The 14056-nt window shown below is 39.1% G+C and overlaps 1 protein-coding gene across 1 annotated transcript; it reads left to right on the top strand.

Annotated features, from left to right (window-relative positions):
* Positions 1 to 2499: 2499 nt before the first annotated feature.
* DMC1 (DNA meiotic recombinase 1) lies at positions 2500 to 13573 on the top strand (the record flags this gene model as incomplete). Its single annotated transcript, XM_084302677.1, has 13 exons — positions 2500 to 2556; positions 3170 to 3214; positions 6129 to 6275; positions 6577 to 6659; positions 7218 to 7270; positions 8150 to 8191; positions 9383 to 9455; positions 9996 to 10087; positions 10944 to 11017; positions 11127 to 11241; positions 12086 to 12146; positions 12725 to 12841; positions 13504 to 13573. 13 exons carry the CDS (start codon positions 2500 to 2502, stop codon positions 13571 to 13573), a joined length of 1029 nt encoding a protein of 342 aa, XP_084158803.1.
* Positions 13574 to 14056: the final 483 nt, after the last annotated feature.

The raw sequence follows: 14056 nt of genomic DNA, 5'->3' as shown, positions 1-14056 counted from the left end.
CCTCAGGGCGGTCCCGCCATTAGCGGCGGGCCCGCGGCTCTCCCTCAGCGGCTGGGGCTGGGTCCCCTCAGCACCCAAGGGTGTCGCAGCCCCTCAGGGAGCTGCCCGGCTCTGAGCAGCGGTTCAGTGACCGTGGTCATCATTTTGAGGGGGGGGGGGGGGGGGGGGTCGGCTTTCCCAGCGGATTTCTGTGGAGCCTCGCCCCTTTCTGGGAAGGTGAATTTGCATCCCTCGAAAAGGGCAGACGTCGAGGAGAAGCCAAATAAATGTGTGTGTGGATATGTGATTAATCGTTTGTTTGTAAATATGGAATTGCGGCACGGCGCTCCTCAGGAGGTCAGGGGGAGGAGGGAACAGGTCATCCTGCTGCCTGTAACATGGAGGCCTGAACTCAGCTCCTGTCAGATCAGCTGCAATGTTCCTGTCCAAAAAAACACGTTTATTAAACCCAATTTTATGTGCTCAGGCCAAGAGCTTGTCACACCAACAATCTATATCTATTCAAACTAGTGCAGCAAGCCGGTCTTGCCCATGCGTCCTAATGAATAGCTCCAAGGGCAGTAATTACAAGGTTTTGTGGCACCTGAAGCACCTGAGGTGCCACAAAAGCATGTTTCTTCCCGAAGATCCTTACTTCATAATGGATTTGCTGCATTGTCGCAGACTTTCAGCCTTTTTTCTAGTTCACTGCAGTCAGTGGCAGCTGGAATCCTCTGGGCCTTCACTGTACCAACACACCAGGGACAGGAGGACTCAGCACTAAATAGGGTTTTGTTCATCCCTAAAGCTTTAAGAGAGTGTGGTATTATTTCTCGATTTTTCCTTCTAGCCCGCAGGAAGGCACGTGTCTGGGTCTGCCTAGTTTTTCTGCTTTGAGGTGCCAATTGCCTAAGGACGGGGAGTAGGAGAGTGAACCTATGACTTATTAAACCATGCTTGTAGTTCAGGATTATGTGCATTTTCAGGAGGATATTAAGGGGATTTTAATACTTTTTGCATTACTTGTTTTTCTTCCTTCACCCTTTGAAGCTTGGGGTTTTAAAAATCTCTTCAAGTACTTTTTTATTTATTTTACTGTAATTATTTTTCTGACTGGTATAAAGCATGATGTGAAGGCATGACTTCTCATTTCATAATTGTCAGGCTTCTGAAATAAAAACAAAATACATCTTGATGCTATCAGAAATAACTGACATTCTAGGAGTACTTCTACTGAATACTAACAGAAGTGACTCCATCGTATATTCACTCCAAAACCCAAATAATATCATCCTAGCATTATATTTTCTTTCTCGCTTTTCCCATCCTCTGTATACACAAGACTCTTGTAAGAAAATTAAGCAGACCTTAAGTATCCGTTTAAAAAATGAAAAAAGCTATTTGCAGATATTTATTCTAAATTATCCCATCTTGTATTTTCATAATAAACCCATCATATACTTTTCATGGATTTTGTTAACAAGGATGGGTAAGCAAATGCTTCTGGATGAGGCACTTTACAAAACTTTTGATAAACCATAGCTACAGCAATGAAGGCAGCTCACAATTAAGACAGAAGCAACCTAAAAGTTTATAAAATCACAAAACTGACAAAATGGGCTATAAGACCATATTTGTAAGGAACTATTAATTTATCCTGCTTTTATGAAACTTAAGGAGGTAATAATGTGCTTTTTAGCTGAGCTTTTTATTTGGTAAGTGCCTGTTCTGGTTCTAGGCCTTGTTAATGGAAGTCTCACAAAAAGGGCAGTGAAGCCATAGCAGAATACAGACATGGCAAGTTAACCATGAGAAACCATGAAATAAGCTTTCATTTTTGCATAATAAAAGCCTCAGATTTCTACTACCCTTCTTTTATTCTCTTCATGCTTGCATACTTCTTACAGGCATTACCTCCATGTCTTCAGCTTTTGTTAGGTATTCTGAATTGCAGCAAAGAACTTGAAAACAAATATGACTCTGAAGTGTGCCCTCGAGATATATGACTAAGAAGTTGTAGTCTTCTCAATAGCACCTTTTTGTGAGCTTTGGGTCACACAAGATGAGGAAGCTGAGATATTGCGTAGACTTTTCCATTACCTGTTCTATCTGCAACTCGACTGACTTTTGATATAAAAATATCATCTTTAACTTCCTTACAGCAATAAATTCAGCTAATGATAAATCACTGAAAATATTCTCACCTCCAAAATCACACTTGGACCCAAGATTCTCACAAGAGAATGAGTTCTCTTCTTAATACCAATTAAACCCTTTCTAGCTAAATTGGTTCATCAGAGAGTAACACAATAGATTTTCTCCTTTTGGTCTGGTAGGACAAAAAGTGGGATAGAGAATCCAAGTTTAAATCCATATGTGATGACGCACTGGGAAGGCTGTGTAGTTTGAGGACATTTTAAAAGTTCCTTCACAGTTACTGACACAATTAATACCCCTCCAATGCTGTCTTTGCTTGTGTTTCTCAGTACTGATCAATACTTTATTGCCTGCTCTTTCACGATGAAGGCCATGGAGGATCAAGTAGTCCAAGAAGAATCAGGATACCAGGATGATGAGGTAAATTTGCGATTCATTGAAAAACAGGTGCAGCAAATATCTGAAGGTATTGTTGTAGTGTAATGAATTCTGTGGAGAGACACAATGTCCCCAAAGGCCATCAGGGAGTTCAATGCATTTAAAATTTTGTTACAGTCTAATACCAGGAAAATCTCATTCTCCTAGTCCTTTTACAGTCTTGCTCTTCAAATGCTCTTCGTTAACCTTTCAAAAGCTATGCGCAGTTTTTAATGGGATTATCATTATTGCTCTATATCTTACACTTGAATACTTAGTGCGAGAGGATTAGCCATTAATTTTATACTTCCAAGGAATGGTCATCAGCCTGGAAAGGCTGAAGAACTGTGGGTGAAAGAATTGAGACAATGATCTTAATACAAGTTTTATTAGCACAGCAGAGGATTGCTTGCCTGTGAAGATACACTTTAAGAAGAAAGTGATAGGAAATGTGTAGGCCCTCTTGGCTTACTGTGGGTTATCTTATTTTGGTAGTTCAACAAGATATGTATTATTAGGGGAAATCATTTCAAGATTTACAAATTACAAACACATATACTGAGATAGATGTAATTACGAGAAAAAAAAATCTATTTTCTTTTTTTTTTTTTTTTAGGAATCCTTTTTTCAGGATATTGACCTGCTACAAAAGCATGGAATTGTAAGTATTACCAATGACTTTACCACACAGAATTGTCCACGTAAAGCTATTTTAATGTTATTTCCAGAAGTGTTTACACATTGATACAAATAAGTGAAATCCCTCCTTGCAATAAATATTAAATCATTCATGTGAAAGCAAATTTTGCCTTTGGTGATAAGACAGATTTTCAGAAAATCTCATTCCCAGCAGATTCCTAAATAAAGTGGCAAGATATTCAAAATATTTAGCACCCGGTACTTCTTGAAAAACCAACCAGATGTTAATTTATTTGAAAACTGAGTGATAGATTACTTCCTGTTCCTGCCAATCTCTGTAATTATACCTGCGTTTTTGGTTCCCTTAAAATTACTCAGTGGCAATTGTTGCTAAACTATTTTCAGAATGCAGTATAAGGGAGTAGAGTAGAAGTGAAGAAAACATAAATAAGCAGAGAAATAAGCGGATAGATTTCTTCATCAAATATGAATTCCTATAAGTGTTTTCATCATCATCATTACTATCACATAAACATCACCTTTTTACTTGAATTACTGTTATTATGTGTTTGTCCAGGAGACTGACTCATGGATCAGAATGTTCAGTGTTAGAGAAGCAGAACGAGAAGTTGGGTTTGCCCAAAATAATGTAAACTTTAAGATAAATGACTGTAGATGGATACAGAAAGGGATGGCAGGCACAATGAGGCAGCATTTGTCAGCGCTGGAGCTACTGCGCTCAGCATGTCAGCAGTGTAATTGTTGACTTTTTTATTGGCAGTTCATTGACAGGGAGTTTTAAAGAGAGTTCTGCAGAAGAATAATGAGATAGGGGGCTGTAATCAGCATGGGACAGAGTAGGAAAAACACACAGATTCTTGTGTTAAAAATTTAAAAAGATGACCAGAGGTTGACCTCATGAGCTGGAAGGGAGCTGTATTAGCCTGTCAATATTGAATAAAGCATGCAGAGAATGATACTGAGATATGAAGGATCCTGAAAATAGAGGGATGATGACTTAGGCTGTTTTTCGTTGTGCATTTTTGGAGACACATCTGGTTTAATAGGAGTTTCCTGATCATTTTTTTTCTCCTTCTTTCCAAGTGGTTATTCCCACCCCCCAGGGGAAGCTGGTATTGTCAGCCGTGTCAGTGAACATATGATGCCCCATACCTATTAAATTCACTTGCTTAAAGAATTATTTTTTGTGGGTTTAGATTTTTTTTTCCTAGGACTAGAGAGAGAAGTATTTAATAGACCTGACAATCTGGCCACAAACAGATAAGCAGAACCTAGGCTGTGGTTTGATGTTCAAATGATTTGATAGGTGCTGCGAGCCTGCAGTCACTGCCTAGCGTTCCTATCCCTAGAGCACAATATTGCTTCTTCTGGTACATCTGTTGTTGCAGCCACCCTGTGAACTGGATTTGTGAATCAAGGCACGCAAAATGCATCAGAAGAAAAAATGTGTTTTAGTTTTGTATTTTAAAAATTCCTGATCCGAAAGCATATAACTGGGACAGAGATGCTCCGTAATAGGGTTGAGAGGATCAGGATAAGCAGCTGGTACAAGGGGGCAGGTGTGTCAGTATGTTAAGCCAGGACTACGGCTGAATGCTTCATAGTATTGAACTGTAGTCTAAGGATGTGTAAATCCTAGCACCTCGGTTGGTAAATACACTGTTGGTGAAAGGTGTATCTGTGAGGGAGAGAACAAGAACTTTCGCAGAACTTTTGCAACCAGGTCTGCTACTCAGGAAATTGTAATGTCTTCGTTTGATAACAAAGACAAAGCCACTGAAGAAATGTAGCAGCTGGGAGATGCAATTAAAGTTTCAGTCTAGAAAAATGGTCTTTGCAGGAGTAGCTTGTTGTCTTAATAGAAAAACGCTATGTGAACAACAGTTCAGTGCTTTTTATGTTGCTGATTTTTATATTCTTCTGGGTGGAAGAGTCGTTTTTATTTGTAATTGATTTTACCTCGCCCATCACTATTAATGTAATTATCAAAAAACATCACAGGATGAGAAACAAGCTTCCCAAAGAACATGACTAATTCCTTCCATAGCCCCCCTCCTTTCTTATGTCTTATGTACCCACACACTTCAAATAAACAGAGGATACATCCAGTTCTTATTGTGTGGTTGTTTATTTATTTATTTATATATATATTTTTTTAAAGAAATAACTTGGCTGGAGATGGTAAGATGAAGTATTATCCCAAATCTTTCATGTGTTATGTTTTCTAATGACTAATCTGTTGCATGCCTTTAAATTTCTAGTGATGCCAGACTCATAAAATGAGGTGAGATGAGGCAAAATGTGTCAGTAGGGTGCTGACTGAAGTCGTGCTGTAGCCAATAAATTAAAAACTCTAGTAAGTCCACTCCAGCTCAAAGTGTCTGTTGGATCTGGAAGGTTCCTTGTGTTTTACATTGGACTTGCTGTGAACATGCAGAAACAGCACAGCAGATAGTCCGCTTCGAACCACCCATGCAAGTCAGCTCCCAGTTATCCATGATCAGATTACCTGGTTTACAGATTATCTGTGCTGAGGGACCAAGGACAGACTGAATTTGAGAGAGTTTATTGGGTTATGCTCCACGCTATCTGAAATAATCCATACTGTTTCTTTACTACCAGCTTCAATCTAGAAAGACTGGTGCAGAACGGGGACAAGTAGGTACAACTGGACCCAACGTGCCTTTCTCACAAAAGCACCAGGATGTCTCTGCACCAAGATCCCTCACACCAACGTTACTCAAAATTTACTGCTGTTTGGGTGTGAAAAACTGCAGAAGAAAGAGTTTACTTGTAAATCTGTTTCTTTATGAAAATACACACACCTGAGTGTATAATAAAGTATTTGAAAGGTCTACTTTGCCTTCTACTTGTTAACTGTCACAAGCACTCATAGACAGGAACTTTCTTTACAGAACGTAGCAGATATTAAAAAACTGAAGTCAGTTGGGATCTGCACCATCAAAGGAATCCAGATGACAACAAGACGGGCGCTGTGCAATGTAAAAGGGCTTTCAGAGGCCAAAGTGGACAAGATTAAAGAAGCCGCAAATAAGCTTATTGTAAGCCACTCACTTTCCTGATCATTTAAATTTATGCTGTCCTTTCCAAAATGCTATGCAGAGTTTCTCTTTACAGAATTTTTCACTGCATCATCAAGATAATTTTGAAAATAATTCTGCCCATTACTCTAAAGGGATAATACTTTATAACAAGCAGACAAATGCTGTGGTGCTTTTCACACCCAATGTGTGTAATTGAGGCTAGGGTGGAGAAGAAGATGCCTAGGTGGGATATCATGCTCTGTCAACAGGTTAAGGCTAAACAAAATAAACATCTCATGTTCTCTTTGGTCTGCCTTAGGAGCCAGGCTTCCTGACCGCATTTGAGTACAGTGAAAAACGGAAGATGGTATTTCATATTTCTACTGGCAGCCAGGAATTTGAGTAAGCTTACCTCTACTTCAGTCCTGCCTTAGGCCAAGTTGTTCCAGTAATCATATTTATTGTCTGTAATGAGACAGAAAAACATAGAAGAACAAATACTCAGGATATATAGATTACCTTGCATTTAGAGCCTCTGCTGGCTCAAAGGTGCCCGACTTTGTACAGTCATTGTAAATAAACAGAGTTTGCAGCCAAAAATCCTGACTGCAACATCACTTTTTCACCTAGTTACACAACTTGCATGTCTCATGTCAAAGTTGTAAGTCTTCAAGACCTTCCTTGAGATACTTTTATGGAATTTTATCTTTCAAGGATATTTTCTCTCTTCTTTCTTCCCATTTCTTTTCTTTCTATTTTTTTTTTCTCTTGCACATACTAAGGAAGGTTTATTTATTTATTTTTTTTTGTGAATCAGTGACCATGTAGAGCCCTGCACTTAATGCATGATGCGAGGGGCTTTAGGATAGAAATAAGTTTTCTTAAAGCGGCAAAAAATTCTTTTTAATTTTCTTCTTGTGATTTTGTGTGCTTAACCATATCATAATTCTCTCTCTTCAGTAAACTTCTGGGTGGTGGGATTGAAAGCATGGCAATCACTGAGGCCTTTGGAGGTGAGAAAACCACATTAAGTGAGTATTACTGAACAGACAAAGAACTGCAGAATAGTTTAGATTTAAAATCAAGCTGCATTACCTCTACCAAACATCACATTGTAATTGTAAGACGAGTACCTGCATGAGTGGAAGAAGAAAGATTCCACTTCCTTTAGTGTTTTCCTATTTTTTCTCTTCATTTGCTTGCAGGCTAAGTATGAGATGAGTAATCATCAGACTTGGGGGCATGCTGATTCAGTATGACATACCATTATTAATGCCCTGATGCAATCTCTGTACCTTCTCAGTAATGAAACTGACACAGAAGATACTCTATTTATGCACACTCAGGATGTATTGAATTTCATAAAATATTTTGCGTTCACAATTAAGCTATTATTACAGTAAGTTTGGTCAGTCAGTGAATAACACTTCAAAAATAAGAGTTTGCTAAACGCTGTGGTCTTCCCTTTAGAAAAGATATATTGGAGACTTGTATGAATTGATGTAGTGAAATGAATAAGCTCATAAACTTCTTGATAATTTTACTGAAAATGAAATTGGGCCTGGTCAGTGGACCCAACCATTATTTTTTCGTTTTCCCTCAGTTATTACTTCTCCATAGTTGCCTTGCAATACTTAACTTCTACAGTAAAGTAGAAATTAAATTAGCAGTCAAGTGAGATCAAATTAAAGCATTTTAGATTCTACATTTCATGCAAAATATTTCAACTGTACGTTATGTGATTTATATATCTGGATTGAAAGATAAAAAGGGTAAAAAAAAAAAAAAGTGAATTTTATAGGTGTATGTTTCTAATTGCTGTAAATCCTGAATCTGCCAAACTCTGAAGAAAAAAATCTGACTTTTTTTTTTTCTTTTTCTTCATTTAATAGAGTTCCGGACAGGCAAAACCCAGCTATCTCACACCCTTTGTGGTAAGTGTGCTACCTTAAAATGGAGAGCTTTTTTTTTTTTCTTTTCCCACTGAACCCATTTTTTACCGCAATATCAAAATCCAACATATAAAGGTAAGTCAGAATTTTCTATCTCTAGAAATACAGTGAAAAAGATCTTGGTGACTCTCACCTCTTACTGATTATGTTTGGGTACAGAATTCATGTAGATAATTGCTTTTTAATACTTTAAGTTTAGCCATAAGGAGGGAGAAGACCATACAAGAAACAATCCCTGAGCTCTGGAAAAGCAAAGCAAAATACGGATTACAGGGGGACAGGGACATTGCTCAGAAAAGGGCAAAGGCAAGATTCTTTCTCAGCAATGTTTTTAATTTCCTGGTTTCAGAAGGTTTTGCTGAATATGACATTCTGAAAGGGCACTGAAGGGATACTACTGGCTCATATTAACTGGATAAACAAAGGCTTTGGCAGTGCCAGGTAGAGCAGGACTTTGGTTCCTCAGCGCTATCTCACCGTGTAGAAATAGTAGTAAATAATAACTGCTGTAACTATGAGCACTGCTGGATTATAGTTTCTAGGCACTGGGCAGGCAAACATTCACTTAAATGAACCCATTGTTATAAAAGGATTGTGGCACCTTCTGGAAAACTGGAGCCTCTTCTGTTTAGTACAATCTAATGGCCAAATTAGTCAGCAGAGTTGTATCCTTTTGCATGAACGATTACAACTGAATGAACTGAGTATTTCAGTTTATTCGCTTCAGAGAAACTAAGCCCACAATCAGTAACTATTCAGGGAAGATTCATACCCAAAGAGTTTTTGATTATATGAATTACAGCTGGAAAAAAACCTACAAAATCAATACCATTAATTTGGGCAGCGGATTTAGAGGGTGTTTTGTGCATAAAAACTAATTAATAACCCCCTCACCTATTTTCAATATAAAATGTGCAGATTTAGTGATGTTGCTGAGTTAAACACAATTTTGACACCATTAATTAAATCTCATCTGATCTCCAGTAAAGGAAAGTGGTGTGGCTTTCTTTTCAAGCTGGCAGTAAGACTTGAGATACCAGTGATTTCCACATTGATTAAAACTGGTGGCTCTTTGTGATATGGATAAACACTCATCAGATTTTATTAAAAATAATAATAGCATAAGAAACTATTTTTCCCACTTTTTCATGTTGACAATTGTATTCATTCTAGTGACAGCTCAGCTTCCAGGACCAAGTGGCTACACAGGTGGAAAGATTATCTTCATTGATACTGAAAACACTTTGTATCTTTGGGGCTGATGAAAGCTACAGGTACAATGAACTGGAAAGACAGTTTGGTTTGTGAGGAGGTTAAGCAAGCAGGAGGTTCCGGATAGCTCCCTGGATGTAAAACATTATGATGGACACAGAAAGCTTGCAGAGCACAGTGTGTAGTGGCCCACAAGGCAGTGATGTTTCTCTGTCATTTGATCTAATCCAAGCTGGAAAAAAATAGTTAGGATACAGATTTATTTTTAACTGCTTTTTTGAGATCTAGCATGCTTTCTTAGTAATGGTACATGGTAGGAGGTGACAGATAGATGACAGGTGATAGAAGGTTTGATCCATGTATCAACCCCCCCCCCACAAACCCTAAACACAAACCAATTATCATCATAAGCCCAAAACTTTCTTCAGCGTATGTGAGACAGCGTGAAAACTCAGTCTTCTTTAGGATCAGAATAAATGCTCTCTTTTTCCATGGATTTATTTTGGAATGGAGTCTTAGTGTTTTCAGAGCAGGCTTTGTACTCAGAGAAATCCTTAACCTTGACTAACGTCAGCCGGCCGGACCGTCTTCGTGACATTGCTGATCGCTTCAATGTCGACCACGATGCAGTACTTGACAACGTGCTGTATGCACGTGCATATACTAGTAAGATCATCATTGCAACTGCCATGATATCTGTGTTTTATTGTTTGTTTGTTTGTTTGTTTTTTTCCCCTAAGGCTTCTATTTTACTAGTTCTCAGTTTATTGGGTGAGATTGTCCAGTGAGGATCATAAATAATGTTTTGTTGCCAACAAAAGGAGTTACAAGCTTGCTTCTATTTCTGGGGGTGTCCTGGAGCAGACTGGCTCAGTGGAAGTATTCCAGCTCCACTGCACTCCAGAAACTTTTGCAGTTTGCTGCGACAACGCTGCTATGTGTATGACGGTTGTCAGTGTACCATCTTCGTAACAGAAACACCAATTAATGTAACCGTGATTGCCTGAACGTGAGCTAATTACATAAATGCTGTACAGAAATCCCCTATGATTTTGTGAATAGAACTTTATAGGGTCAGTTCAAGCACTCTGTCAGAAGACACTGCATTAAAACTTGAAGGAAATCTTAAGTGGGACTTTTATTTTCAGAATGCAATATGAACATGAAAACATGGCGATACAATTTCTTTGTGTCATTTAATTCAGCATTGAATTCAAACATTTGTATTGGTTTTCAGCTCTCAACACACACACATACCAAAGTTTTCTTCACAAAGCTTTAATCTGCAGCTTTTCACAAAGAAGCTTTATTGCCTGGGCAAGTGGTAACTGAAGCCTTCAGGACAGGCACTGTTGGGTATTGTAGAGGTAGCTTGTTAATGGGCAGTGGACTTAAAACGGCTGGCAGTGAAAATATAAACAGCGCAGACACTTACTTAAAGTGGAATTTTAAAACTCAGGCTTTTGTTGCTTCCGAGCTCTTTCTGATCCTAATTTCATTTGTCAACCGTACTTCCCATCAGGTGAACATCAGATGGAATTGCTCGACTATGTCGCAGCCAAGTTCCATGAGGAAGCTGGTATCTTCAAGCTATTGGTACAAGACACTTTTTTTTTCTCCTATGCTTTCTGCTTTCAGAATCTATATATATATATATATTTTTTTTCCCCCCTGAATTTACTTATCCAGCATAATTCCAATGTAGATCATTGACTCCATAATGGCACTCTTCCGTGTGGATTTCAGTGGTCGTGGAGAGTTGGCTGAACGACAACAGAAACTCGCACAGATGCTGTCAAGGCTCCAAAAAATATCAGAAGGTAAGGGAAACATTGCAAAATGTGGAAAACATGGACTGGAGTGAAACAGTAGTTGTTGGTGGCACAACCACCTCGTAGTCTGAGTGTGTTACCCAATCACACATTGGCCCAGGAATTTTTCTTCACTTCACATATCTGTCAGATACCAAAAAGAAACTAAAAAGATCAAATTAATTAAAAAATAATTATTTAAACGTGACAGATTAAGGGTTCTTTGGAATAATTCAACGTTTAGAGTTTTCTGAGAAATGGTGTTAAGTCCTAAATGAGAGGACAGGTTGTGGAACTGGACAAATATTCAGCCTTTCCCCACTTTCTACAGTCTAAATACACAAGAAACACAACGATAAAAAAGATAAAGGCACAGGGAGCAGAGTAGGCTGTGTTCATTGCCTCACGCCCTGCACTGTGCAGTGCTCTCAGAGATGACGATGAGATGACCAGGATTCTTCCTTTTTTGGAATGTCTCAGAAATGTTGCTGAGGAATGAGTAAATGTTTTTTTATGCAGTAAATACCAAAAAAAGGGGGAACAGACAGAGGGAGAGAGAAGAGGCCTAGGGCAGGGAGCCAACAGGGAAGACATGAATTGGGAAAGACTTGTTCAGTGGGACTCTGGAAAGTGCTCATTTTTGGCATAAATATTACAGCTGAAGTCACACAGCAGCAGAGTTAGGCTGTCTTCTGACCAACCCCAGCCAGCAGACATAAGGAGATTTGCTTCCCTTTCCTTTGCTATTTGAAGTGTGGTTCATTAGCAGCCTTGCTCTTACCAGGGGGGGTGAGAATATTTTGGAGTTCTAATTTGATCTAGCCCGCCTTCTTGGCGTTATTTCCTATTGCAGAATATAACGTGGCTGTGTTTGTGACCAATCAGATGACCGCTGATCCAGGAGCAACCATGACGTAAGATACTTTTTCTCCTTTTTTTTGGTTAAATTCTTCTCATCCGTGTTACATACTTAACAGAGATGAGAACTGAGATTGTGTGGAGCCAGAGGCGTTGGTATGAAGGTATGCTCCTCATTTCTTTAAATGTTTCAGACTGACCATTGGCCCTTCTGGTGTGATGAATCATTTAAGGATGACACCTATAGGTTTCTCTCAGTTTTTGTAATTTTTTGTAAATGCTTATCTGCTTCCTGGAATGATGGCCTCTTTCACTGTGACTCGAATAAAGAGAACAAGCTACAGAAACTATTGAAAACAAAACACATTACTTTCTTGGGGAGAAGTATATTTATGTAGTTTAAGGCGTGCATTTCTTGAGCCTCTTCCATCTGATGTGAGGACAATTATGCCACTGAGCATTGCACCGGGCATTTGAGCATCCTGTCTTGAGGCAAGCGTGTTTCAGTCCTCTTTTGATTTATTTGCTTATTTATTATTCATTACTGAGTTCAGTCGCCCTGTCTGCCAGTTAATCACACCATTAGCCTATGGAATTTGCACAGTGAATCATCAACATTTGCTTGCTAATTTAGCTTTCAGGCAGACCCAAAGAAGCCCATTGGGGGCCACATCCTCGCTCATGCTTCGACTACCCGAATTAGTCTGAGGAAAGGGCGAGGGGAGCTGCGCATCGCCAAGATATATGACAGGTAAATCACCGTCCCTTCACAGGAAAGAAGCCACGTTACAGGCAAGGGTAAGGTAACAAAGTTCGTGGTGCTGAAAGTTAAGAGCCTGTGAAACGATTCATGGTCTCAAATTAACCACGTTTCTGGATGGTACGTTGAGAGAAAATCTGAAAGGACAAACTAATTAGCAGATTTCAAGTCATCTTGCATATCACGTGTCTGAAATTATGTAATCTTTCATCAGAAATCCTCCTAGGTGCTCATCTCTTAGAGACTATCAAATGGTCTGCTAAGGCAGGTGGGCCCTTAACAGGAAAATTCCAGAGCAGTTTCCCTGCTAAGCTGTGGCAGATGCAAGTCATTAAAAATGGTGTTAGTGAAATTGCACGGAGACACCAGCGTGCCCGCTCAGGAGCTAAGACGTGGAAGTTAAAGTTTGCATAAGCAGAACCTTTTCTTCTCATACACTTTCTCCAGTCCCCTCCCTTGTGGGTCATCTTCAGAGGTGGGTTTCACATTTTGGATAATATTGATCACTGTCTACAGTTTGCCCACAGGCATAAAGAAGTTGAAATATTCCGTGTTCAAGTATTCCGTGTTGCTTATACTTAAATTTTGGGGACTGTTCCACAACTGCATTTAACGTGAGGGAAAACCAGAAGTCTCTTTTTTTCCACCCCCAGTCCTGAGATGCCTGAAAACGAAGCCACGTTCGCAATAACTGCTGGAGGGATTGGAGATGCCAAAGAGTAGGCAGGAAACGGATGGAAATGTACAGCTGAAAACCTCCTGGGTAGCTGGGATGAAGATCTGTGCAAAGTCACTGACCTTTTAGTGACAAAGTCACTGATTTTTATAGTTTCGGAACCATTTGAGAGCTTTTGGGAGGACGGTGGGATAAACTCTGCGTGGTTCAGTTTTATTGATCTTAATAGAATTTGGTTCATTTAGGGTCTTCGCTTTTCAAATGAACTTCCAGCAGACAAAGATATAAAAACCAAGCTCGGAAATTGTTCAAAGAATCCTTTTCCTGTTTTATTGTGAAAATCAAAGCCGTCTTTTCATGCTTAATATTTTAGTTCCTTTAAAGACATCTCTGAGGTAGTGTAAAATCAAACTGAATTAGAATTAGTTTAAAAATTGACAAGTACATAGAAGATAAATATATGGAAAAGGCAGGGGCTGGAGCAGAAGCCCAAGAACTTGATGGAATCTCATGTACAGTAGAGGAAAAAC

This window comes from Netta rufina (assembly GCF_964035555.1).
Source record: "Netta rufina genome assembly, chromosome: 1".
Lineage (NCBI taxonomy): Eukaryota > Metazoa > Chordata > Aves > Anseriformes > Anatidae > Netta > Netta rufina.
Note: the sequence above shows the minus strand (reverse complement) of the source record. Positions and strands in the feature narration are given on the sequence as shown.